This window comes from Manihot esculenta, chromosome 6 (genome assembly GCF_001659605.2).
Source record: "Manihot esculenta cultivar AM560-2 chromosome 6, M.esculenta_v8, whole genome shotgun sequence".
Taxonomy (NCBI): domain Eukaryota; kingdom Viridiplantae; phylum Streptophyta; class Magnoliopsida; order Malpighiales; family Euphorbiaceae; genus Manihot; species Manihot esculenta.
The window spans coordinates 28,353,286-28,380,834 of record NC_035166.2 but is presented as its reverse complement, the minus strand read 5'-3'; the positions used below and the strand labels follow the sequence as shown (position 1 = coordinate 28,380,834).

Genomic DNA, 27,549 nt, shown 5'->3' with positions numbered 1-27,549 from the left:
AAAATTGCTTCATCTTTTTGAAAGAATCATAGCCCTGTCTGGCCTTAGTAACAGAGGATAAGAATCTCTAGGCAATTCACGTTTCTGTTAATGGTCACCTCTAGTCTCTTTGGCATGATATTCTTGTCTTTGAACTAAGGGCAATTTGTTTGTTTTCGAAATTAATTAATTGTTCATGAATACATAATTATGATTAATTAGCATGATCCATGTGTTTACTGTAATTTCTAAGTATGATGAGGTTGCCAGTTTGGTGCTTGATTAAATGGAACATAGGGACATTCTCTGGTTTAATGTGAAAAGGGTTAGGAGATAATCTGCTGATGTCATCTAATCTGAAGCTGATAATTTTGCAATTAATTGGTATGGTTTGATGTTGGGGGCTGGTTATTTAATAATCAGCAGTAGTTTCTTGTATTTGTCTTTGAGATTGGAGATCACAACTCAAATTATATCTGAAAATAATCCTTTATCGAGAAAAATGAAGAGTAAAGCAAATAATTTTTAAAATTTTTTTTTAATCTTTTCCTAATTTGGACAATAAGTAAAATGATAAAATTTAAATTTATAATTTATTAAAAATGTATGATAAAATTATATTCAAAATCTCAATTTTAAGCGTTGGTATCTAAATTAGCATAAGTATATTCTAAATTTTAGAAACGGTAAGGGAAGATGTGCCTCTTACTTTCACATTGAAACAAAATATCAAACAGCTTTGGTTTCTTTCTATCTCTACCGACAAGGTTGATTTGTCATTGAATAATACAGTTAAAAAAAATTACTTTAAATTTAATTTAATATATTTTAGAAAAATTATCAATTTTTAACACTTAAAAAAAAAAGAAAAAGAAAAAAAGGGCTCAAAGTCTAATCATTAGAAGCTTAGACCCTGGGTTTATGGGAAACAATGGTATTCTTCATCAAGGAAATGAAATTTTCAAGTTTGATTTGTCAAACCCAACTTTCAAGTTACATAAATAATTTTAATTAGCTGTCTTCAACTTTTCATTTTTTATAATTAATTTGTGTTGACTAAATTATGCCACATATCCACAAATAAATTTATATTTTAAAATTTTAATGTATTTAATTTAAATAAATTAAAAATTACATTGAATGATAATTACATGTTAATTTTTTTTATATATTAACGTAATACAACTTTAATTAAAACCATAGCATATTTAACACTTAAGATTTATAAAAATAATAATAATAATTAAATATAAATTAATTTTAATTTATCAAAAAACTAAAATAATTTCACATTTACTTTAAATTTTACTAATTATTTGTCTAAATTTTTATCAAAGGCAAACTTTACTTTAATCATATAAAAATAATTTTATCATTTTATAAAAAATTTGATATTATTCAATAAAGCTTATAATATTATAGTTAGTTATGTAAAATATAATAAAAAAACAAATGAGATAATCTAAATTTTTTTAATAAAACCTAATTTAGTATGTAACCGTTAATAATTTTATGAATTGAAATGTTTAATATGTTTTAGTTTTAATTTATATATTTAATAATTAAATCTCACATAATTTTTTTACCATATGCATATGAGTTCAATAACAGGGTTAGAGTGCAAATTAAAATTATAAAAATTTTAATTAAATTAAAATTATCAAATTATTTATTCAAATTCAAATTATAAAGTTACTTTTTTTTAATCTATTTTTTTATAAATAATAATTTATAAAGTTTTTTTAAATATCATTATAAATATTATATTAAATGTAATTGTTAATTTAAACTTTTCAAAACGCGTCCTTGTCGCAACCACACCATAAAAAATCTCATCGACCTATAAAATATTCAAGGTTACTTTGAAGAATTGGCATCCACACAAAACGACAAATCATGGCACAATTGTAATTAAATTCAAATCGAAGGTGATGTTCAGATTACCAATACGTCGGACAATATAATTTTTATTATACGAGGGATGTAAATTCTTATAAACATATATAGAAATTTTTTGGGTGCGCGTGCGTGTGTTTATTTATTTATATTTTTTAAAATTTATTTATTTATTATTTATTTCAGGTGGTTGGATGATAGAAAAGCTTGAGGCTGTTCTTCTATGGCGGTGGGTCTCGTACGCTTCTTCCTCTTCTCCTCTTGACAAGAAAAAAAAAAAAGAAAAGAAGAGAAGACACTTACACGAATTCCTTATTATTTCTTTGTTGAAAAAGGTCATCGGCGGAGAATTATCGACGCCCGGTGATCGCACCTGCGATTTCGGCGAGGGAGAGTTTTGGAGAGAGTAAGTGACTTTGTTTCTGTCTCTTTCTTTCTCTCTATCCATCTGATGGTTCTGTTAGCAGCGAGGGAAAGATAAGGACGCGTTTGGTTCGAACAGAAAGCAAACCGAAAATGAATCATCGAAGTAATGGGACAGCGATTGGAAATGGATTTGGAAGTGTAGAGAGTGAATACATTAGGAGACACCACAGGCATGATCCTGCTGATCATCAGTGTAGCTCTGCTCTCGTTAAGCACATCAAAGCTCCTCTTCATCTTGTAAATCTCTCACTCTTTCTCTGTCTCTCCTTGTATCTAGTAATGTTTAGATACTGCTTTTATAGGTTTTTTTTCTTTATTGTTTAATGGCTTTTTGATTTGCGTCACAAAGAGCCTTTCCTTCTCTCTCTCGTTTTTTTTTTTTCTGTGGAATTGTCTTTATTCGCAGATTAATGCTGTGATTGAGGTTGTTCTTGTGTGAATTGCTTCTTTAATTTCTTTTCCCCATATTTGACCCATTTTCGAATTGAGTGTTTGATCTCGATCTATGGTGTCCCCTTTTTCCTCTCCTCCTGTGCAGATGATCCCGTGTTCACTTGGTATTATTTCACAATTGGAACTTTTCTCTTTGGCTTTCTGTTCGCATGCTGAGAAAACCAAGGAAATGAGAAGATAAATATAAATTCATCAAATATACATAGTCAACCCCACACGAGCTTTATTTATTTATTTCTCTACCTGGTTTCTAAAAAAATTTAATTAGGTATTACTATACTATGCACAGTTCAGTGTGAAACTTAGAATTTGAGATGAGCAAATACTAATCTCTTCTGTTTTCACTTCTCTTATAGAGCAAGCCGAGTAGAATTGAAATGAAGAAGTTGCACATGTACTGAAATGAAAAGCTTTAAGTTATACTTGTGCTGCTACCCTTACCTCCATTCATGCATTTCAGATTCTTCAAGGTTTTAGTGAGGGGTAATTATGATTTGATACCATTTTCTAAAAGTCTGACCATATAGGCTTTGTGAAAATAATGAAAGTGAAGAATTCAGTTTTACCATAAGGTTGATAACGAAACAATTCTGCCAAATGCAATTAGTAATTTAGTTGAGATTTACCTTTATTTTATAATTGAGTGACATGAAACATGAGATAAAGTCTTATTTTCTTTTTCTTCATCAATTATTTTGCCAACCAACTCGTCAGTTAATTTTGGAGAATCCTGGTTGAAAAAGAATATGCAGATAAAAGAATATCCATAATGAATTAATAGTTGACGTGGAAATAATTAGCCTTTCAAGAATCACCTTGGCTTCCAGTTTATCAGGAAATTGAAGTTACAATTGGGGGATTGCATGGTCATTTCTGATTTGTGAATGATGCTTGCTTTTTTTTTTTAATAGGTTTGGATGAATTATGCTTGCTTTTTTTTTTTTTAATAGGTTTGGTCTCTGGTGAGGAGATTTGATCAACCACAGAAGTATAAGCCTTTCATTAGCAGATGTGTTGCTCAAGGAAATCTTCAGATTGGAAGTGTTAGAGAAATCAATGTAAAGTCTGGGCTTCCTGCCACTACAAGTACTGAAAGATTGGAGTTTCTGGATGATAATGAGCATATCCTCAGCATCAGGATTGTTGGTGGGGATCATAGATTGAGGGTATGGAGTCTCTTGTTCTCTTGTGTCCTGGTTTTAAATCCTTTTATCATATCATTCCCAAGTTATAAGGTTCCACCTTCCTGAAAAATCCTATTTTTTTTTGGTTCTTAAGTTTTGTGTGCTTATGTGGTGCATATAATGAGTTTCCAGTGAAGTTGATGTATTTACTGTGACATATCAGGCAGACGTTCATATTATTTCATATCAGATGTTACAGATTTACATGCTTTGGAGTTGTAACCTAATTGTGATTTCAGCAGAGTCCAAAAGCATAGTTGAGTTTCATATTTTCTTGCTAATATTCCAGATTACTTCCTCTGTTAATATAACTACTTCTATTAATAGTTTGGTTGGAATGAAATTATAGCAGTAGTTTTGAAGGTTTGGTGCTGAAAAGAGTTGCCTAGTTCTCTTCCTTGATTTCAAAATTATATGTAATTGATTGACCTGAACTAGCCAAGCTGTATTTACTCTTCTTTTTTTTGGGGGGTGTGTGTGTGCGTCCCAGAACTATTCTTCAATCATTTCCCTCCATCCAGAGATCATTGATGGAAGACCAGGGACTCTGGTGATTGAGTCGTTTGTGGTGGATGTACCTGATGGGAATACCAAGGATGAGACGTGCTACTTTGTTGAAGCTCTGATCAAATGCAATCTCAAATCACTAACGGATGTGTCAGAGCGGCTTGCAGTGCAGGATCGGACTGAGCCCATTAATTGCATCTGAGAAACTTTGGACTGGACTGTGGAGATGTGGTGGAGGCTATGGTTGCAAAGGATGAAGCTTCCAGGGCATTTAAATCTCCTAGGCGCTGGATACAGACAGGCTGTAGTACTTTCTTCCATCTTCCGGACACTTGCACTCTTCTGCGTTGATCGTCATGTTCTCCTCCTCAATTTATTTGCTGGATTTCCAATCTTCAGTAGCTCAAGAACCACACCCTTATAACGGTTTATCGTGCTTGTGAGTTGTGAATGAAAGAGCGAAAAGGAAAGACTAGGTCTTATTTCTTTGTGATATCCAGCGTTTTGTCTGTTGTTGTAACTTTATGTTGTATATACAGTGTGCTGAAAGGAGTTGGTTTGTATTTTTGTCTTGCCTCTAGTTTTAGGTCCAGGTAAAAGAGCTTTGTGAAATGAATATTTATGGCCTTAGACCATTTGTTCAAGAACCAGTGGTTAATATAGAGCTATATATATACACGCACCCGCATGCAGGCACTCGCACACAGGTATTCTAGATTCTAATGTGCTGCTTCGTACTTGTTCCCTCCAGACTCCCCAAGGCTATTTTGCATTTCTGTTGTGTTAATCCCTTTGGTGATATGTTCGTTATGTGCCTTTTATCCCATGCGAGGCGATTTGTACGTACAGGGTTTCTTCCTTCATGGTTTACGGAACGTTTGGTGAAGTTGCTTCAGGGATGGTATTTGCCAATCAAATATTTGTGGAGTATCCCTTTAGATTATGGGTTTCCTATGCTCTCTTTTCGCTTTCGTGGCATATTTGAGGAGTATCCCTTCAGATTATGGGTTTCCTATATTCTCTTTGCGCTTTCGTGGCTCGTCTCCTCGGTTGTCTTCTGAAACATTTTGAAGTATTTGATGACAACATATACCGGAGGAATTCATGACAATTTAGATATAGATTTTGTTTTTTGATATTATTGAAGTTAAAATGATAATGTGGTCAGAATGAAATTGTGTTGTAATTTGTTAATTCTATAATAGTTAATTTTATAAGACAATGGAAGTAAGTGTGTTGTAATTGATTAATTTGTTGTAATTGACTAATTCTAAAAGATAGAGGAAATAAGTGTGTTGTAATTGGTTAATTCTATAAGATAAAGGAAGCAAGGTGATGGGTATCCACAACAGGCATTTCGATACTCAAATTAATAAATTAGTGAATAAAGAATTTAAGAATATTTGTATGGAAGAATGACATACCTTTATCCTTATGATCGTTTTCTTTTTATATTGTAATAAAGTAAAAATAAATATAATATTTTCTGATAGTTCGGTAAAGATAAATATAGTATTTTTTGATAGTCCGACAATGATGTGGTCGATTTGTTGGTAAGGGTGGGAAATCTTGTGATCGCAGACGCAAACAAGATCTGCTGGATTGTAACTGTTAATGATAACTTTCTTATGGAGACTTGCCCTGAAGTCAAGAGGGTAAGTATGTTTGACATGAGGGCAACCTGTCCTGAAGCGTCCAGGTCTTTTTTTCTCTACGAGTGGGACTGTATATTGGTTTATCATATTCTTGCCACGTGACCTTATCTTATGGTGATAGTTCACTACCTACTTTGGATTATTATTGTGTAACATCAGAGATTTCCTATTGGTTTTCAATTCTTTAGATTCGAAAGTGACAATTGTTTTCGTGATATGAAGCATGTGACTTGTTTGTCCGGCTTCGTGATATGAAGCATGTGACTTGTTTGTCCGGCCTAAGCGCACGATGTTCTTACTTTCTTTCGATCAGTAAGGTCCAAGATTTTGTTTGGCAAAAATTGATCCGAGTGATATAGTAATGCCTTGACGAGTTTTTGAGCCCTCTCTAGTGCCAATCAGCCACGGGGATTATCCGGGCATCTTTTAGCCCTTGTGAGCTCCTTGGTCTATTCCAGCCTTATCGAGCTTTCAGATATTTTTCAACCTTAACGTACTTTTGAGGCATTTTCTTGCCCCGATTAACCTTGACAAGCTTCTGGTCATTTTCCTTCTTATGGACTTCACTTGAGCTTTCAGACATTTTCCAGCCTTATCGATTTTTTGGGCGTTCTCTGGCCTTAACAAACTTCCGGACATTTTTCAGCCCTAATATGCTTCTTTGCAAGCTCCTTTCACTCGAGCTATCGGGTGTTCTCCAATCCTGAGAAACTTTCAGGCATTTTTCTAGCCCTGACGAGCTTCTTGCAAATTTCATTTACTCATTCGGCAGCCTGTTCTGCCTTCGTTGGTTGTCAAAAAGTCTCGCCCGCCTACAATACGCCTTCCTTCTTCGCAAAAAATTTTAAATTTTCTGGAGTGATTGTAAGAGCAGCGACACATGCATGTAATTCTCTTTTTGTGAGATGGGACCGACACTTTCGATTGTGTGGCTTGGCTCATACTGTAACACCCCCTACCCGTTTATTTAATCAACCGAGCCGGAGACATTACATTTTAAAACAATTCTCTTATTTTTACTTTAATATCATGTAAATCATGACCCCTTTTTTTTTTTTTTTTACTAAAAAACCGGCAGAGTTTCCTCTGAAATATGGACTTAATTCCACCTGTGAATAGTAATATCACACTTCTATAAATTTTAACCTTAAACCCCAAACTTCTTTTAACATCAACACAAATTCAATTCCAATCAAACACTTCATAACCATCTCATTAATCTCAACATACAAACTTATACTAATAACCCATATTTACACCAAAATTAAAGTCTTCAAAAATATGTAATTCAAATCATCTACAACTAAAACTTTATGTACATGCCAAATTTCCACAATCAACTTTATATAAAATTTACAAAATATACCCCCAAGATAGATAATGATGTAACTCTGGCTGGATTGATGCAGATCTGATCTACTACTACTTGGGTCTACAACCTGCGCGAGAAAAAAATAAAATTCCTACGCGCTAAGCAAATTGCTTAGTGGTGCTTAACTTTTTTTTTTTATAAATAAAACATTTAAATCAAAATTCATATTATTTTTCTTTTCTTTATTCATATTCTTTTTATTTATTTATTATTTATTTCTTTATTTTTATTTTTACTTTATTTTTATTTTTGGGATGTTACAACTACCCGCATTATAGTCTGGGCATCAAATGCCTTAGAAACTTCTCGTGAAGCAGGATAACACCCGGTTGGTCATCCTGGCATATTTTCGTTTTGCGGTCTGAGCATCAAATGCCTTCAAAACTTTTTGTGAAGCAGGATAACACCCAGTTGGTCGGCTTAGCGTATATCCACCTTGCGGCCTGACATTAGATGCCTTAGAAATTTCTCATAAAATGGGATAAACACTTGGTCTTCTGGCCTATCGGGTTTCCGACTTGTGGCCTTGTTTTAGTGAGACTAATGCCCGGATAGCCTAGCGATTTGCCTTATGGCCTGGCATGAGATGCCTTCTTGTTATGCGCGACCTATGCCCAGATGACCTTGTGGCCTTTAATGAATTTATTTGTTTCCACGGTTCAACGCCTGGATTATAGCTTGACGACTGTCTTGTGGCTTTGAGATGCCTTGTTATGCGAGATTGCCCGGATGGCCTTGTGGCCTTTTTTGTTTGTTTGTTTCCATGGTCCACGCTCGAATTACGACCTGGCGATTGCCTTGTGGCTTGACATGAGATGTCTTGTTTTGCGGGATCTATGCCTGGATAGTCTTGTGACTATTTTTTTATTTATTTTCACGGTCCAATGCTCGGATTATGGCCTGACGACTGCTTTGTGGCCTGGCATGAGAAGTCTTGTTATATGGAACCCACACCCGAATGGCCTTATCGCCTTTTTTTTTTGTTTGTTTCCACGGTCCAACGCTCGGATTATGGCTTGGCGATTGCCTTATTTTCATTGTCCAAGTTCGGATTATGATCTGGCGATTGGCTTGTGGCCTGATATGAGATGTCTTATTGTGCGGGACCTATGTCCGGATGGCCTTGTGGCTTTGTTTAGTGGGACCAATGCCCAGATGGTAGTCTGGCAGAAATCGTCTTGTGATCTACCATGACGAAACTCACCTTGTGGCCTTATTTAGTGGAACTAATGCCCAAATGGTGGTTTGGTGAAAACCGCCTTGTGACCTGGCTAGTGAAACCCGCCTTGTGGCTTTGTTTGGTAGAACCAAAGCCCGGATGATGGTCTGGAGGAAACCGCCTTGTGACTTAGCCTGGCAAAACTAGCTTTATGGTCTTTGTTCTTGTCTCCACGCTTTCATCCATCTAACGTTTCTGACTTTCCTCAAGCTCGTGCTTTGAAGATATTACAGCTAGAAGCAAGACGACAGTGTTTTGACAATGAAACAGTGTGGAGAGACCAACCTAAGTAGACTTGTATGGGGAGGCCGACCTAAATAGACTTGTGCGGAGAGACCAACCCCTTCTTTTCCTACTAGCTAGCATATTTTTTTTGTTATTCATTCTGAAATGATCTTTCGACCTTTTCTACTCTTTCTGATGAGCTTTCGAAGTGTGCCATTTCTTATTAACCTCTCGACTTCGTCTTTCAGCTGTCGACACTCCTCTATTATGTATCCGTGGTTTTTTTGTCATTTTTTCTAATTCACATTAGAGTATGGGTTCGTGAGTCGTTCAATAGGGTATATTTCTTATACTTACCTCGGCCATTCTTTCATCAGGAGATCAGGTAACTTTTGTAGTTTCCCTTATACCCTTGCTTCTTTGACTTTTGGCGTTGTTTTGGCTCGTCCTTTTGTCCCCTTCCCATCCTTCCTGATACTTTTGAGCAGCCCGTACCAACTTTCAGCCGACATCCTTTGGAGAATCGTCCGATGGCTCTTCTTTTTCGAAATTGTCTTTGGATCGTATCTGGATTACCCCTGTCCGAGTTCTTGATGTATCAACGGAGGCTTCCTTCCTTCCTTGGGAGCCATGAGTAACGCCTCCTCCCGACCTTTATATTGGCCGAAAGTAACCTGCAACCTTCTGAAGTACTGTAGAATTTGCTTGATACTCAGATTCTTAATATTTGCTTCATTGATCATAGGAGGTGTATTTTGTCCACTTCCAGGAGTAAAAGAAATGATAGCGTCCTTATTGGCAACAACCCTAGCAACAGCTTGTGAACTACCGGTCATTTTGAGAAAGAGAAGAGATATTTTTCTTTTTAAGAGAAATGGAATAAGAGATCGGGTTTTAATCCAAATGAATAAAATCGATTCAATGGATTTTTCGGTAACGAAACTAAATGATGTTGTTGAAACTAAAATGATGATGTGGCCGAAATAGAGCTGTACTGTGATTGGCTAATCCTGCAAGACAGAGAAAGTGAGGTGGTGGATGCCAATGATAGCCACTCCGACGCTCAAGTCAGTAAACTGGAGAAAATTATAAATGAAGAATTTAAGAGTATTTGTGTGGAAAAATAGTGTACTTTTACCTCTGTGATCGTTCTCTTTTTATACTGTAAAAATGTGGGGATAAATATAAGATTTCCTGATAATTCAGTAATAATATGGCAAGCTCATTGGTAAGAAATTTTCATTGGCTCATTGGGGATAATGAGAGATGTTAGTGTATTTGGCCTAGGCCATTATCTTAGATTTTTTTGTATATCATTTTGGTTATTAATAAAAGAGGTTGTAATACCCGGTTAGACTCCGGTATCGGAATTCCTACCGTCCGGTGGAATCTCGGACATCGGAGACCTCTAGAAGAGTAAAATCATGTTTTCATAAAATGTTTTAATGTATTTAATGATTTTAAGTAAGAAAGGAATTGAGTTTTGAATGAAAAAGGACCAAGGAGGCATTTCCAGGTTCGGCCGCCGAACATTGGATGGTTTAGGGGGGCAAGTTAGGCTTCCGAAAGTCTCAAAGGTACAGCCGCCGAACCTCATGTTTGGCCGCCGAACTTGCATGAGATGTGGGGGCACGTTCGGCTGCCGAAAGGTGGTCTGCCAGCCCTATATAAGAGCTCCATGGCCGAAACGGGCGAGTTTTCTCCCTATTTTCAGTCACAGTGAGTTCATGATCTCCTATGGTTCATTTTTGATGTTTTTCCTCCGATCTTTAATGTTTTAACAAGCTTTATGTTGATTTGAAGAGATTTGAGCAAAAAGAGCAAGTTTTGGGAACTTGGAGACCAAAGAGTTGAGATCTCTCCCATCTCCAAGTTGGATCGTCTCTCCTCTCGTTCTTCAAGAGGTAAGAGTAGATCCATAGTTCCTTTAATGTTTTAAGTAAGTTTTATGAAGTTTCTTGGGGTAGAAATGCATGTGTAGGTTTATGTTGAGTTTTTGGTTAAATGTGTGTTTATGAGCAATGTATGTTGGATATACATGTTTGATGTGTTGTAGATGGGGTTTAGGATAGTTTGAAGCCCCTAAGAGCTTGTATGCTTGAGTATGCATGTTGTAGAATAGGAAAATGCATGATTGAATGAGTTGGGAGGCGTTTATGCATGTTGAGCTGAGTTTCTGCCCTTTTGGGAGAAACCAGGTTCGGCAGCCGAAGGCTCTTTCGGCCGCCGAACCTGCCTGTGGTAGCATGAATCGGCTGCCGAACCTTGCCCCCGAAAGATGACTTTCGGCTCTGGAAGGGACTTTCGGCCGCCGAAGGTGCCGTCGAATATGCATGAGTTTCGTCTCTGGAGGGAACCTTCGGCCGCCGAAAGTGCCACCGAAGGTGCATGACCTTCGGCTCTGGAGGGCCTTTCGGCCGCCGAACCTGTCGCCGAAAGTGCCCTGTTCAGCCCTCCTTTGCATGTTTTCTATGATTGTTTTAAGGTATTTTAGGGGGTTTTTGGGGAGTATTTCAGAGTCATGTCTATGTATGTTAGGTCCCTCATTTGAGTCCACCTGTGTAGGTTCGGACCCGAAGAACCGAGGACCTCAGCAGTGAGATAGCTGCTTCAGAGTCATTAGAGCTTCAGCCAGAGGTGAGTGGAATAACTCCTTATGCTTTAAAATAAATAAATCAGTTTTAGCATGATTCACGCATCATGAATGCCATGAGATATAATAGGTTGCTTGCATTAGATTTCACGAATATGTTGCATTGCATATTATGTTGATGATGTGGATGAATGTTGAATGATCCTCTAGTCCTCGTATGGTATAACATGATGTGATATGGTATGGTATGGAAGTCCAGGTTGAGGCCCATTCTACGCCCCTGGCACTATAGTAAGAGAAAGACCAGGTCGAGGCCCATTCTACGCCCCTGGCATTATTGGAATGTTATGTTATGTATGTTATGATAAGAGAAAGACCAGGTCGAGGCCCATTCTATGCCCCTGGCACTATTGGAATGTATGGAGGACTATTGGTGACAAATTCATCCTTGATGTGATTAGCTGTGATGTGATGCATTCCATGTTATCATGTGTTTTAATTATAATGTTCCATTATTCTGCTCACTGGGCTCTAGTAGCTCACCCCTCTCCCTTAACCCCCAGGTTTGTAGGTACAGGGTAGACCAGGAGGTCAGCAAGAGTAATGAAGTTATGGTCATGTAATAGCTAGTGTGGACATGATAAATGTTAATATGTTATGTTAGTACAGTCATGTAAAAGTGTAGTACTGAATGTAATGTAATGATGTTTATGAAAGTTTAGAGTTGTACTTGACCATAGTAGTATGACAATCCCTTTCTAGTACATGATCTTAATGTTTAATGATGATTATTGTAAACCAAACTTAATTTATGTTATGTCACCCCATTGGAGCATTGATGAGGACTCCAAGGTGGGGTTAATGTTTATGTTTATGAATAGTGCATGCACAGGTTGAGTTTGGTAGTTGAATGGAAAGAAAAGTTCAAAATTTTTATATGTATTGTTGATCATGTATGGGATTGAACAGGTTCACAGGATGAATGTCTGGCTTGCTACGGGTCCCGGCGGCCTTAAGCCGATCTGGATCCTAGTGCCGGTAGCGATCCGATTTTCGGATCGTTACAGAGATTTTATTATCATTATTATCTGTTTGCATGTTACATAATAATAATAATGATTAACATCCCTGGTTACTTATTATTATGTTGATAATAATAAAATATAACTAATATGATTATTGATTGATAATCATGAGATGATTATGTATATGTTGATATAATTCAATAATTATAAATAGGATAAACTGTAATTTAGTCCCTCTGGTTTAGTGAAATGTAACCTTTTGTCCCTCTGTTTTCAAAAATCTTCAATTTAGTCACTGTAATTTTTAAAAACTATGACATTAGTCCCTCCCGTTAGATTTTCAGTTAAATCACCGTTAATTTTAGTTAAAAAGACTAAAATACCCATTCTCTTTCCTTCCTCTTCCTCCTCTTCTTCTTCTCCTTCCCGATCTCCTTCTCCTTTTGCTTCTTCTTCTCCTTCCCGATCTCCTTCTTCTTCTTTTTCTCCTACCAAAAAGATGAAGCAAGAACAGAACCCCGAGGTGAAGATGGTGGAGTGGTTGAAAATCTTTAATCTTTCTTGTTTTTGTTGGTTTCTCTCTCTTGTTCTTGCTTATTTGCAAAGGAAGCTGTGCTGGGTTGAGTTTTAAGATAAGAATCAGTTTAGAGAGAGAGAGAGAGGTTTGGGGATTTGAAGCGTTAGATTTGTCACAAAATGCACTCACTGGTAGCTTACCTCCAAGCCTATTTCAGCTTCAGAACCTGACAAAGCTTCTCTTAATTGCTAACGACATTTCCGGTTGGATTCCTCCTGAGGTGGGAAACTATGTCTCTCTTATTCGTCTTCGGCTTGTTAATAACAGAATCAGTGGAGAAATTCCAAAAGAAATCGGGCTCCTGAAAAACCTCAGTTTCCTCGACTTGTCTGAAAACCATATTGGTGGAACGCTGCCAGTAGAAATTGGCAATTGCAATGAGCTGCAGATGCTGAACTTAAGCAATAATACCCTTCGAGGCACTCTGCCTAGCTCTTTATCTTCTTTGAATTTGAGTTGGAATGCACTCACTGGGACGATTCCAACCCAGATTTCTGCTCTGAACAAATTATCCATTCTTGATCTCTCACACAATGAACTGGAAGGAGATTTGATGGCACTTGCAGGACTCGAAAATCTTGTTTCTCTAAACATCTCTCACAATAATTTCATAGGCTATCTTCCCGACAACAAGCTTTTCCAACAGTTATCAGAAACAGAAATGGCAGGAAACCAGGGACTGTGTTCTAAGGGTCGAGACTCATGTTTCCTTAGAAAAGCCACATCGATGAGCATGTCAAATAACAGTAAATTGAAGAGATCACATAGACTTAAACTTGTCATTGCATTGCTTATCACCTTAACTATAGCAATGGCAATTTTTGGAGCAATTGCAGTTTTCAGAGCTCGGAAACTGATGAGAGATGATTGCGAATCTGAGATGGGAGGGGATTCATGGCCTTGGCACTTCACCCCATTTTAGAAGCTAAATTTTTCAGTAGAACAAGTTCTGAAATGCCTAGTGAAAGCCAATGTAATTGGGAAGGGATGTTCAGGAATAGTGTATCGTGCAGAACTAGAAAATGGAGAAGTCATTGCAGTTAAGAAGCTGTGGCCAACAACAATGGCTGCAGAGAAAGACTCTCAAAATGACAGGTTAGACATTAGGGGAGTTCGGGATTCCTTCTCCACTGAAGTAAAAACCCTAGGTTCTATCCGACATAAGAACATTGTCAGATTCTTGGGTTGCTGTTGGAATCGAAACACAAGATTGCTTATGTACAATTATATGCCAAATGGAAGCCTAGGCAGTCTCCTCCATGAAATAAGTGGAAGTTGCTTGGAATGGGAAGTGAGGTACCGAATCATCCTAGAAGCAGCACAAGGCCTTGTTTATTTACACCATGCTTATCGGGAAGAAGAAGATCGGGAAGAAGAAGAAGGAGATCGGAAAAGAGAAGAAGAAGAAGAAGAAGAAGGAGAAGAAGAAGAAGAAGAAGAAGAGGAAGAAGGAGAGAGAATGGGTATTTTAGTCTTTTTAACTAAAATTAACGGTGATTTAACTGAAAATCTAACGGGAGGGACTAATGTTATAGTTTTTAAAAATCACAGTGACTAAATTGAAGATTTTTTAAAACAGAGGGACAAAAGGTTATATTTCACTAAACCAGAGGGACTAAATTACAGTTTAACCTTATAAATACTTGTTAGAGAACAAAGTATTGGATGGACCCATATTGAGATCACTACATGAGTTATTATCATAAGTGAATCTCAAAGAGATGATTATGTATATGTTGATATAATTCAATAATTATAAATACTTGTTAGAGAACAAAGTATTGGATGGACCCATATTAAGATCACTACATGAGTTATTATCATAAGTGAATCTCAAAGTAGTCATGTCTTAATCCTTTGACTTGAGATTGTCATAGTTTCCAACATAAGTACTGTTATATTTTGACATAACCAAACATTGTCTTTAATCGGATAATCATAAAGGTTATGATTGAGCATAATAGAAATTATGTAGAGGATATTGAACAATCAAGATAGAATTTGTCCCTTTCTTTAAGAGAGATATCTTTTGGGCCCCTCGATAAGTGAGACTGAGAAATGTATGGCCGTACTCAAATGAATTGATAGTGTGATTAATATCATTTAATTTTATCAGTCTACTTAGAGATCGAGAAATCATAAGTTTGAACATTATAAATTTGACATTTACTATGACTTATGTTCAAACTAGATATCGTGTAACAAATGGATTAATACATGTTTTATTTATTAGACTTTATCGGACTATCGATCCTCATATTAATTGGATAGTCATAATATTTTGCTAGAGGCCGCTTATGATTTATGGGTCTTGTGGGACTGGGCCTATTGCCAATTAATATGAGTCTATTGGGTCACATACAAATATTTGAATGTGCTATGTTATATTAATGGGCTAAAAGCCCATTAATATAATTAATAATAATAAAGATGTTATTATTATTAATGTTAATTTTATTATTATAAGATAATAATATTTAAAAAGATCTGTTGTAATTGTTATAAATAAAAGATTTTTCGGTTTTCCTTATCAAAGTAAACTATCACATAAAATATTTGAATATCTGCGAGATTGTGATAGTTAATTATGAACACTACCTCTTTTACGAAAAGAAGTGTGGGAAAACAAAAAGATTTAAAACGTATAAAACTCCTTCTGCGAAGTGGGGGTAATGTTTTTAGAGAAATCGTTTCAAATTGCAGATTGGAGAGCACATAGTTTATCCATCTTGAGAGAGCTAGCACTCTAAAAGGATAAAATAATGTTCGTTGAAAAAGCAGCACCATCAGTCCGGAATAGTATCTTCTCGTCGAGTCTAACAGGTTAGTGTTTTATCCTTTCTTTCGAAATAAACGAAACACTTGAATTCTATGAAAAAAAGCAGAAATTTTTATTTTTTTCGCTGCGTGTTTTTAGGTTGCAGTAATATTTGGGTTTTCCAATACTGGATTGTAGTTGTTTGTGGTAACTTCATTATGAAACGTCGCCCTGAAATTAAGAGGGCGAGTATGTCCGACTTGAGACCGATCTGCCCTGAACCGCCCAGATTTTTATTTTCTTTACGAGACTGCATATTGATTTATCATGTGATCTACCTACTTTAAACAGGACCTTGCTTTGCTTTGCCAGTAGCTAGATTAAAGACATGCCACATGGCAACAGCCCATTGCCCCTCTCAAATTTCATGGGCCACTCGTACAAATCAAAGTGATACACTCTCTCCATAGAGCAGTTAACCATCCTCATCAATTAAATTTTATCCCTTAATCCCAGTATAGTCATCCCGGTGTAGTCGTCCTGTATTGTTTCTCATTTGCCCTTCTTTTTTGGGTTCCTTTTCAAGAATCTAATCTTGCAAAGTCAATAAAATATTGAGCTTTATAACTGTGAGACAGTGGAACTCAACTAGATGCGAAATGGTTATATTGGTTTTAGCTCCTAGACTTTTATGTTCCTCCCAACTGAAATACGAAGGATTTCATTTTCTCCTGAAGAACCAAACATCAACAAGGCATGAGCTTTTAAACCCTTTCTTGGTCCATAAAGGTGATTGGTCAGGTTAACTAATTAGTTGAATTAGCTGTGAAAATGGGAATAAGGCATCAACGATGCGCTTTCAGCAAGTTCAGGACAACTCGGTTGGATTTTGGGACTCATCCTGCGAGAAACATCCAGAGAAAACTAATTCTTAGGGAAAGCTTGGAATTAGAGCTGAAGTGAGTTATGCAAATGCAGAAGCATAGAAACTTGTAGAAACTCAAGGATATGTTGTACTGGATGTGAGGGACAGAACTCAATACGAACGAGCTCATATAACATCTTGCGATCATGTGCCTTTTTTATTTAAAACAACGACAATGATTTGAGTAATTCCTCCAGAATGTATAAATAGGGTATGGCGATGGGGACAACGTTTTATTCTGGGAATTAGAAACTGCGACACTTGAAGTATTTATCCATTAGGGTCTTCGCAAGATAATTTGCAACAGAACTCCTCAATCAACTGTAATCGTGTCGTGCCAGTACTAAAAGAGAGACGCCACAAATCAATATTTCAAGAACTGTGTTTAATTGTTAAAAATTCATGAATTGCTGTCATGGGAATTTTTATGAGCGCTTATCCCAACAATCAGCATTTGAATAAGAAACTATTGTTCTCCAAGACAAGAGCAAAAATTTTCCTATCGTTCAAATAAAACGTGCAGTTTCTAAGTAATACATGATTTCTGTAAATTTTTGTATTGTGTTGTCCGAATCAGGTTGCAGATAGTAATGGATGTCTGGGGCGCTTGAATGGAACTTCTATTACATACTTGATGAGCAACTGAAAGGGGTATTTCAGAATAATTTATATAAATAATTACCTGTAATGTTATAAATACACTGTACAGAACCTCCCCCTATGGTTGGCTTGATTACAAAGATTAAGCCAACACAAGCTCCCCCTCTTCTTCTTGTTCTTGTTGCACAGCCTGCTGTTCTTCCCTATAAGGAAGAAGAATTCGCTTGATCTCTTCTGCACCAAGTGTTTCATATTCTAGAAGAGCATTTGCCAACTCATGTAGTGCCTTCTCGTGCTGAAAAAGGGCAAATAAAGCAGTCAGCAACTCCTAGAATTTGTATGGGCATCAGCAAACATTAACAAATACGACTGTCGACTATCCCTGGGGCTAAGGGTGCTTTAGAAAATGATTGCAACCAAATCATGACCCTAACTAAGTTCATGAGATTGTTCATCTTGACAGTAAATTACAACTTTGAAGGTTCAACTGAGAAACAGCAAGCAACCTAAGGACTCTAATTAATAGAAATATGATTCATTTACAAATGATGTCCCTAAAAACTCATTAAGTACGATTATACAGGAAAATGCAAAAGAACATTAGCCCTTTGTGCCATTAGTCCGATTACAAGTTAAGGATGCTTAGTTGTTGATGTTCAAACTCTGCATGGTGCCTCAGCAATCGAGTAAACTCTAAACTTTCCTCAAAATTTCAACATTTAATGCATTACCAGCTTTTAACTGCCCAAACTTGGGAGACTATCACGCTGATTTTGATGAAAATAAATAATTGTTTACGGAGGATTTTATAGATGGAGAGAAAAGGTCATACTTTCGTCATCCAATGGAAATAAAAAATATATATATTGTTAAATTTGGGTCAGGTTTAATTCACTCTAAAAACTAGCTCGAAAAAATATACAAAACCCTTGTAACGGGCACATTATTTCTATTCCAAACCAACGTAGGATTTAACACAGTCTCTTCATGCCCAAAACTCATACTATGTTAAATTTGAGCTAGGTCTATCTCTTCCGAAAGGTAGCTCAAGGGGAAAAAGTGCTTAAGACCCTTAAAAGGCACTTACCATGTTAAATTTGGATCAAGTTTATCTCTCAAGGGGAAAAAGTGCTTAGACCCTTTTTAAGGGCACATATCCCCTTTTCTAAGCCAACGAGAAATTCAATAAAATGTTCATGCAATGCTCACTCCAAAAAAAAGAAAATAAAAAAAGAAAAAATTTGCACAATAATAGCAGATAATTTCCGTCTAAAAAACCATAGATATGGGACTTAAGAACAAACCTTCCTTAACAGGGCTTTTACACGATCATATGCTTCTCTCAGCAGTTTCACCACCTAACAATTGATTTGAGAAAAGAAAAAAAGATTTGAGAAAATAAAAGAAAAGTCACACTTTTTATCTTAAATGAGAACATGCAAGGATTCAAAGTGTACTTCAGCATCAACACGTGACTGCAGTTCTGAACTTGGTCGCTCCTTGATATGTACTGGCCCTATCACATCGCTCATCCCACAATTTGATACCTTAGAAAATAGCATCCAACATTTAGAAGATTGTCCGGTTTTCATTATTAACTAGATGAAAATGAATGGAATTTTAAAAACATGACCACCTAATGATAAATCATTATTTAAATTAAATTTTGGAAAGGGTCCCACTTGCTAATGCAAGTAATTACCATATAATGAGCAAGTTCAGTAGCTGTATGAAGATCACTACTTGCTCCAGTAGTGATATGGTCGTGACCAAATATCAGCTCTTCCGCAACTCTTCCCCCCATACAAACATCAAGACGAGCTAATAGCTGCTTCTTGCTAATAGATATCTCATCATTTGAAGGAAGCTGGGTAACCATTCCAAGAGCAGATCCACGTGGCATTACCGTTGCCTTGTGAATTGGATGTGCACCATCAGTGTTGAAGGCTACAATAGCATGCCCACTCTCATGATATGCAGTTAACTGTAAAAAAGGGCAGTAGAGTCGGCAACAAAATTGAATCTAAATTAAATGATTCACAGTGATCTGAGTTTATTCCAGAGAAGTGGTCTTCTTTTGTATGCTGTAAATTATTAAAACAAACTTGATGAAGCTTGAGCCAATAGATTGGGCACGGAAAAATCACACAAGCTGAAACATAAATTGAGCATGGCAATCAATAAAATCCTAATCAATAGCTTAAATACCTTCTTTGATTCTTCCGAAATGAACATTGTTTTCCTCTCAGTGCCCATGATTATCCTGTCTTTAGCAAACTCCAACTGTGCAGCATTTAAATTCTCTGCACCTTCGACAGCAGCTTTAATGGCAGCAATGTTAACTAGGTTTGCGAGATCTGCTTCCAGAGACAACCAAAGAAACATTTCAGCGGTGAACAATAAAAAGCAATGCAACGGAATACAAAATTCTGGTTTTTTAAATTTTGATAGAGGTACATGAAACTTCAGTTGAATGACTCACCTGCACCATTGAAGCCTGGCGTGCCACGGGCAATTGCTTTGACATCTACATCGTCTGCCAATGGCTTATCTTGTAAATAGAGCTCCAAAATCTCTTGACGACCTTGTACATCTGGATTTGGAACAACGATCTAAAAATAGGTTGCTCATTAATTTGAAGAACAAATTGATAACCACTCAACATGTTAAAAGCAGGATATGTAGTCAGGCATCAGTGGTGCTCAGGTAGTATCCAGCCAGATCTATTGAATAAAACTGTATTCAAGCATTCAACCACAAGAAAATATCCCAAAAAAGTAGAATTGACTGGCAGTACAGATATTCACAAACAAAGATTTTCTCTCCATGATGCTTCCATCTATACTAGTAATTTTTTAATTTCAAAACTCAGAGATGTCAGAAAATAGAACTTACATGCCTGTCGAATCTACCAGGCCTGGTCAAAGCTGGATCAAGAATATCGGGCAAATTTGTTGCAGCCATCAATATTATTCCCTGTAGGCAAAAGAGAACAAATTTCAGAAATGCACCAATGAACTTATTTATGCAGCAAAAATCAACGCTAATCTTGTTTTCATATACCTCATACCTCATTTTGTTCAAAACCATCCATTTCAACTAGTAGTTGGTGCAAAGTTTTCTTTGTATGGCCTTCCCATTGTTTTCTTGTAGATCCAACAGCATCAATTTCATCAATAAAAATGATGCAGGGTGCCTATGAAATCATTAATGTTAAAAGTTGTGTAACAGCAAGCAATCACCATATGGCAACGAAAGATGTAGATTTAGTCTTAGAAGATATATAATAATATTCAATTATAGACATTAACGATAAACAACATGCATGTGCTTGACTTGGAAATACATATATTCCTAATTATATCTGCTCTTCTCTACTTTCTTTTTTCCTTTTGTACACCAGAAATCACTTCCCTTTTGCTCCAAAAGATTATATAGTGATAATCTCAGCTACATTAGATTACCAAAAAAGTAACTCAGTTGAGGGATATTATTAGGCTTCTAATTTTTAAATTCTCTTTCCTTTTTCTATCTTATTTATTTATTTAGTTTCAAGTTCCCCAGCTGAATAAGGTGGAAAAAGGTGGCAAAGATGTGAACCTTTTTTTTAGCTGCTTGAAATAAGGATCTCACACGCCGAGCACCAACGCCCACAAACCTGCCATGGAAGTAGTACCAACATGAGACTCAAACATCTCCAAAGTATTGTATGCAAGAATCATGTGTAGTGTTACATGTTATAGTTTACATACTTCCTTATATATTTCTGTAAATAATAAGGCAATATAAACAGGGTGAACCCTAAGATGAGAGTGCATGAAACACCCAATCTTTAAGGTATCAGTCATAAACCTCCTAGGGCTCTCCACATTGTTTCTCATTTCTTTTCCCTCCTCATTTCTTCCCTCAATGATGACAACCTCTACACTCTCCCATCTCCTCTGCCTCTCCCCTCCTCGTAGGATCCTCTAGGAGATCCAAAGAATTACAGCAGCCATTAAAATTTAGCTCAACATCATCATTGGATCTCAAGAATTTGAATGCATTCAGCAGTTCCATTCAGCCTTTTCTCAAGACTCCACAGCTAAAACACTATCCACTGCTAATTAAATATGAACGTAGTTGTCAAGTTGAGAATTGAATCAAATGGTAAGATTCTGAACAACTTTTTTAAAAATTAATTCAAGATAATATAAATACATTTATATATATACTATCAATTTTATTATAAAGATATTAAACATTTAATAGTAAATAATGTGTACATATGTATGTATGTGTGTATGTATGTATTTTAATTCCAAATCATATACTAAATATTAAATCATAGTGAACTGACTTTTTGTGGCCAAGCTCAAAAATATCATCAAACTAGCAAGTTGAAATTTTAAAATAAAAATAATTAAACTATTTTGCCATTTGCCCATTCTTCTTTCATTGTCATTCTCTTGGGTTTTCTGTCTTTCCTCTTTCTTCTTCTTATTATTTTTTTAATTTATTCATTTGCTGATCTTCTCTTTAGAGTAGATGAATCCATCGATTTATAATAATTCTCACAATTCACCTTTGATTCATGCAATTATTGTCCGATTCTTGGCTACTTTACAATTCACCCATCAATTCGTATCGTTAGGCTAATGATTTGATGCGAATTGTACAATTCTAACAGCATTAATTATGACATTGCTTCTGCACTTCACATGTTTCCTATCAAACCCACCCAGTGAAAGACTCATCCCATATTAAGCAATTTGTAGGCAGAGTCAACTTCTCGATTGAGATGCCTGCCAGTCAACGGGCAATATTGGCAAATCAGTATGCAAAGAGACCTGGCGGGGGGAATGCAGATGCCTGCATTAATGGTCATAAAGAGTCGTACTGCCCTTTCATTATTCACAAAGCAAAGCAGAAGTCAGCTCGACTGAGACCTGGCAGGAGGAATATAGTTGCCAGTATCAATGACATAAAGAGTAAAACTGCCCAGGCCCATTCATGATATATAAAGCAAAGCAGAAGTCAGCTTGACTGAGGATGAGTGTGGAGCCAAAAAGTGTTTGGTTTTCTGGTTGGAGTAAGATGTGCCCAACTCTTTGATTAACCTTCCTGCCTGATCATTCAATTGATTTTATTTTATTTTTAATTTAAAAGGGTTTCCTTGATAAATAGAAAACTAACGAAGAGAGAACATGAAACACTGTTCAAGTGGAAGCTCATCTGACCCAGAACCTTATTAAGTTCATCCTTTTAATATCCAACCCTGTTCTGAACCAATGAACCTTATTAAATTCATCCTAAACTACCTGAAGCCATTCCAACCTTGATAATCCCATTCAATTAATAACATATAATATATAAATATACTTTTATTTATATTTAAAATTTTAACAATTCTATAATCTATAAAACATTTAAATTCTATTTTTTAAAAATAAAAAGGATACAAGAATATACAAATATTATAATGAAATTATATGTTTTATATATAAATATTCATTTATATAAGCAGATCCAGTACCCAACACATAAAATCTTAACCTGTTATAGGTATTAATTTCTAAATATAAACTCGTCTTCGATTGTATAACACCCAAACCTACCCTAATAGGGTTCAGCCAGATCAAATACTCAAACATACCCGACCAATTACTATCCATATAGGCGAGAAAAGGCTTTTCATCTACAAGCCTAAGAGGACAGGGTATAATCAAAGAAGAATCATTCAGATGCAAGACCAATAAGATGGCACCCTTAACGTGATTCTATGGTGGGAGTATCGCTTCTGAAGGAAGTGGGTTTGGTTGGGATTCATTCATCAAAGAGTGGGAGAGGTAGGTCCAGCAGCTAGCATAGCCTTAATGAAGAGTTTCTGATATAGCAACTGGTCAATTCTATACTTCTCTAGTCTCCTTCTACTTTATCTCTTTTAAATGGCCACATGCCCAACAACACATACCTCGCTCATTTCATGACCAAGAAAAGAAAAATGTAACATGCCACAACTGGACTGGAGATATTCTATTAGGCTTGATTTCATAGGGACAATAAAAAGGAAAAACCAAATCAACATAATAAGATCATCCACGTAGAGGATGCATGCATGCTAGAGATGAACTTACATTTCCTCAAACTCAGATCCTGCTCTATAGAAAAAGGGCACCCCAGCTTCTCCAGCAATAGCCTTCAGGTGAAACAGAAAGTTAAGAAGAAGAAATGCGATCATCAATATGTGAGAGGAAGATAAGAATAGGAAATAAGCACCCATGACCCATGAATTAAGGACATTTTCCATATTACAAAAGATTATAATGATGTTCTGCTTAAACGATCTTTTGCTGTATATAAATGTAGTAGAGCCCTTCTTTTTCCTAATGAATTGAATTTTTGAAACATCTTTAGCCTGTTATAAAGGTATACCAGTTCAAACACCCAAGCTAGAGAGTTTCTGAAGTGAGTTCGTTTCTGATAATCCAAAGAACACTCTGCTGTAAAACTGCAAACAAGAATTCCTGAAGGAAATACTTTACCTTTGCAAGCAATGTTTTTCCTGTACCAGGTGCTCCAGTCAAAAGAATTCCCTGTGAAGCAGGATTTGTTGCATTATTCAATACAAATCAGCAGGAAGAAAAAGAGGCAAGTTGAATCTAAGAAATTATCAAGCGCACAGTTGTGTGCAAAATCATCAAGAACTTGGGAGAACCACATTTTAAATATTAGACACAGGAAGGCAAACCCTCAGTCCTTTCTCAACCTAAGATCAATCTCAAAACCTCAGGCCCATCACCTACCTCCCAAAGCATTTTCAGCGTGATTTTTTCTTGCATAGGGACAATGATATTAAACATTTGAGAATAAAAAGTGATGCTGCACAATCCTATGCAGAAAAAAGCATGAGAGGCAAGGTAATGTATTCCGATTATATATAAATATATATCTTGCACAAACCTTTGGCAATTTCCCTCCAAGGCGAGTAAATTTTGTTGGGTTTTTGAGGTACTCCACTACTTCCTCAAGCTCCTGTTTTGCATCATCACAACCTTTGACGTCCTTGAACGTTTTAACATTCTGCAATAAAAGAAGTGTTAAAGAAGAGTAGGTCAAGTAGGACCAATTATTGTATATCAGATCCAAGAATGAGCGTAGCATATATTCTTCTCCAAACATAGAAGAATATTTGTTAAGTTATAGTCTATGGCAAAGTTAAATAGCATCCCTGAGGTCAACAATGAAACTGAGATCACAACCAGGGAGCCAACGTATTTCATTTCCATTCTCTAAATTAAAAAATTATCAGCCCAAAAAAAAATTACTAATTTACTTTACTGCTTTTTAAAACTTATTCTATATTGACCTTTTTTGTGTCCATCCCAACAGCAAATACAAGTGCAATGTTACATAATTAAGATGCAACATTATAAGACACAACAGCACAAAAGGTAGATATTTACTTTCTCTGGCATAACTTCTTTATTTAACTCTTTGGGTGCAAAAGAAGAACTTGAGCCAACACCTGAAGTTCCTATTCCCCCCAGGCTTCCAATATACTTTTGCAGTGCAGTCGCACCCATTACCCTGAAAAAAATTCTGGATCTGATAAGTAGAGACTCAAGAATGTATACACCAACCATTTTGCTTATGCAAGTGAGAACTCAAGTCAAGAGTGAGATTTCCAAGTTTAAAAAAAAAACAGTAAGACAAAAGGAACTATCAGAACTCAGAAGTGAATACAATGCATACCAAACCAATCCAACTGCAACAGTGAACAAGATGGTTGAGATAAGCTCTTGAAAAAATCGTGACTTGTTTGACACCTTGGGGTCGACCTATCAAAGAAAATAATATAAGATCAGTATTTAATATAACAATTCATCCATCTTCCACTCTCTAATGACAAATTACATTGTGAACTCTGCCGTTCCTCATGCAGAGAGACTAGGACAACAGCTTTTATACAAGTCTTACCATCACCACATGCAATGGTTGCTTCTCGGATATGCCAGGGTTCAAAAATGGCTCATCCACGTTTCTCGTTGCACGCTGCTTTAATTCTTGTAACTACAAGTATTACATAAAAAAAAATACATGTCATAAAACAAGACAACAACAAACTAAGAATTGCCAAAATAGGATATGGAGAAGTATAAGAGGACAAAACGGGGGAGAGTTGGCGTAAGCTTTGTAAGAATTAGAAGTCCCTGCAAAGAATTATTAAAACAAAGATAATAAATTTGAAAACCAATAAATCAGAAAGGCAGGATTTTTATGATAGTTAAATTACCAAGGCAGGAAGACTGGATGGCTTTCCAGATTGTTCATCTGGAAGATAATCAGCAATAGCATTAGTGACCACAAGCGCTCGAAGATATTCTGCCACTCCTTTACTGCCCACGGCATGGTCTCTTTGTTCAAACCTCTTGATTACAGACTCAGGGCTGTTAAGAAAAAGATAAAAAAATACATTAAAAAAAAAAAATCCTTTCTGCAACAGTTTGTCCACAAGAGGTAACCCAAACCAAACAAAAATGCTCGAGAAGTTGCAGAAAGACCTAACCTGTGTTTATTGAGCTCAGCCAAGAGAGCGCTCTGCTTGTCGGCGTCCTTGGGATTAGCATCAGCCTCAGCAATGAGACGGCCCAAATGCTTCTCTCGTTGCCAGAAAGGCCACCAGGTGAACCAATGAGATGCCAAAAGCTTCTCCAATCCTCTCCTCGCCGTCGTCCACAGATCAAAAAGAAAGACGAGCAATGGTATTTTGCTATGCACTCCATGTTTTTTAACCAAATTCTCATTGTTCCTCTCGCTCTCCCCCTCATTCTCAGTACGCATTTCCCTAGCCTCACTTTCCGAACTCTCGCCGTCAAGTCCATTAATTCCCGATTCTCCAAGGCCAGAAACATCTGAACTATCTCCACCGGAGAACTCGTTAATATTCGGTTCAGTAGAATCGGAATTTGAATTCAATCTAAAAGAGGTTAATTCAGGATTAGAATTGGCATTCTCCGGGTGCAACGTACAAGAGATTGGAAGAGGGAGGGGACGAAACCTTGAATTTAGAAAAGTAAACAAAGAGATATTATTATTATTACTGTAATTATTATTAATACAATTATTATTATGAGATAGAGAAAGAGAAGAGCAGTAGTAGCGTCGAGAGCAATGAAGGCGTTGTTTAGAAGGAGAATAGCAAATGAGAGAGAGCGAAGGCTGGCAGAGAAGAGAAGCTTGTAGAGCATTAGTCATTACGGTTTATTAGGGTTTAACAGGTAACAGACTGTGTGTCACTCAGCTTTCTTTCCGCTGAGTGTGTGTGTAATGTGTTTGTTTTGTAGGCCAAGGGGAAAGAGAGAGGGAGTTTGGGAGCCACAAGACAGGAGGAGATATCAGAGACAAGACGATGGGGAAGTGGCAGCAATCTTATCTCAATTGAAATTGGCGCCGGCTTTGTGCGTTAACTAAAAGTCTGGTGTGTTTCTATTGGCTATTACCATTGCTATGTCCAATTGTCCATGCCCGCTTTTCCTCAATGAACGATCCCCCTTTTTTTCTTTTTTCTTTTAAACAATGAAGTTATCCGATTGAATTTCAGTTTTACAGCAAATGCTTCATCCTTCTATTGCATTACCGAATTCTTCAATCCAACCGTTCAATTAAGACCAATGATAATGAACGGCACATTTCAATTCGGTCAAGGGTTCTAATTCGTTGTCTAAATTTAAATACTTGTATAAACAATATTAAAGATTCGAACAATGAAGAATATATTTTAAATCTAGGTTGACTGACTCGATAAAAATAAAATAAATTCAATTAAATTTTTGTATTTTATTTAAGGGCTAAATGATAATTTGGCTTCTGTATTTTAATAAAAATCATCTTCAAATTTAGCATCTGTAATTTTAATAAGGACTAAATAAGTTGTGATATCATATAATATTAATTTTTAATAATAATTTTTTTTTAAATTTAAAATATACAAAATTTACTGAAATTTAAAAAATAAATAAAAATAATAAATAATTTGTAAAGTTATAAAATGAAATTTTAATATAAAACAACATTTTTATTATTAAAACAATAATATTTTACTATTAAAAAGATTATAGTAGGTGAAAACTTATTTGACACCAAATATTTAATTGATAAAAAATTTTGAATTTA

General features: G+C 36.1%; 2 protein-coding genes and 1 pseudogene across 6 annotated transcripts; 2 read left to right on the top strand and 1 right to left on the bottom strand.

The window, feature by feature from the left end:
• Window positions 1–1,985: 1,985 nt before the first annotated feature.
• LOC110617474 (abscisic acid receptor PYL8) lies at window positions 1,986–5,089 on the top strand. 3 transcript variants are annotated; one of them, XM_043957666.1, is made up of 4 exons: window positions 1,986–2,104; window positions 2,211–2,538; window positions 3,705–3,920; window positions 4,429–5,089. In XM_043957666.1, exons 2-4 carry the CDS (start codon window positions 2,392–2,394, stop codon window positions 4,645–4,647), a joined length of 582 nt encoding a protein of 193 aa, XP_043813601.1. In that variant the 5' UTR covers window positions 1,986–2,104; window positions 2,211–2,391; the 3' UTR covers window positions 4,648–5,089. The 3 variants fall into 3 exon arrangements, with proteins under 3 accessions (XP_043813601.1, XP_021615954.1, XP_043813602.1); XM_043957667.1 differs by having other exon boundaries at window positions 2,096–2,113; XM_021760262.2 differs by having other exon boundaries at window positions 2,065–2,538.
• On the top strand, window positions 4,686–17,440 carry LOC110617966 (annotated as a pseudogene).
• On the bottom strand, window positions 17,279–26,924 carry LOC110617570 (ATP-dependent zinc metalloprotease FTSH 11, chloroplastic/mitochondrial). Of its 3 annotated transcripts, none has more exons than XM_021760444.2 (17): window positions 25,943–26,902; window positions 25,670–25,823; window positions 25,354–25,446; window positions 25,129–25,214; window positions 24,840–24,963; window positions 24,337–24,456; window positions 23,919–23,969; window positions 23,511–23,572; window positions 20,995–21,052; window positions 20,465–20,590; window positions 20,290–20,370; window positions 19,877–20,006; window positions 19,603–19,754; window positions 19,097–19,378; window positions 18,852–18,941; window positions 18,699–18,752; window positions 17,279–17,689 (listed from the first exon to the last, which is right to left on the bottom strand). In XM_021760444.2, exons 1-17 carry the CDS (start codon window positions 26,629–26,631, stop codon window positions 17,537–17,539), a joined length of 2,505 nt encoding a protein of 834 aa, XP_021616136.1. In that variant the 5' UTR covers window positions 26,632–26,902; the 3' UTR covers window positions 17,279–17,536. The 3 variants fall into 3 exon arrangements, 2 of the variants coding, with proteins under 2 accessions (XP_021616136.1, XP_021616137.1); XM_021760445.2 differs by having other exon boundaries at window positions 19,603–19,751; window positions 25,943–26,894; XR_006351038.1 differs by lacking the exon at window positions 17,279–17,689 and having other exon boundaries at window positions 19,097–19,478; window positions 25,943–26,924.
• Between the last annotated feature and the right edge of the window lie 625 nt (window positions 26,925–27,549).

Excerpts from the sequence above, each read along its gene's own strand:
- LOC110617474 (XM_043957666.1), top strand. The coding sequence starts at position 2,392 with ATGAATCATCGAAGTAATGGGACAGCGATTGGAAATGGATTTGGAAGT. Across the intron at positions 2,539-3,704 it reads TCAAAGCTCCTCTTCATCTT|GTTTGGTCTCTGGTGAGGAG; the intron begins GTAAATCTCTCA and ends TTTTTTTAATAG. Across the intron at positions 3,921-4,428 it reads GTGGGGATCATAGATTGAGG|AACTATTCTTCAATCATTTC; the intron begins GTATGGAGTCTC and ends TGTGCGTCCCAG.
- LOC110617570 (XM_021760444.2), bottom strand. The coding sequence starts at position 26,631 with ATGACTAATGCTCTACAAGCTTCTCTTCTCTGCCAGCCTTCGCTCTCT. Across the intron at positions 25,824-25,942 it reads GCTGAGCTCAATAAACACAG|CCCTGAGTCTGTAATCAAGA; the intron begins GTTAGGTCTTTC and ends TTTTCTTAACAG. Across the intron at positions 25,215-25,353 it reads AACCATTGCATGTGGTGATG|GTCGACCCCAAGGTGTCAAA; the intron begins GTAAGACTTGTA and ends TTTCTTTGATAG.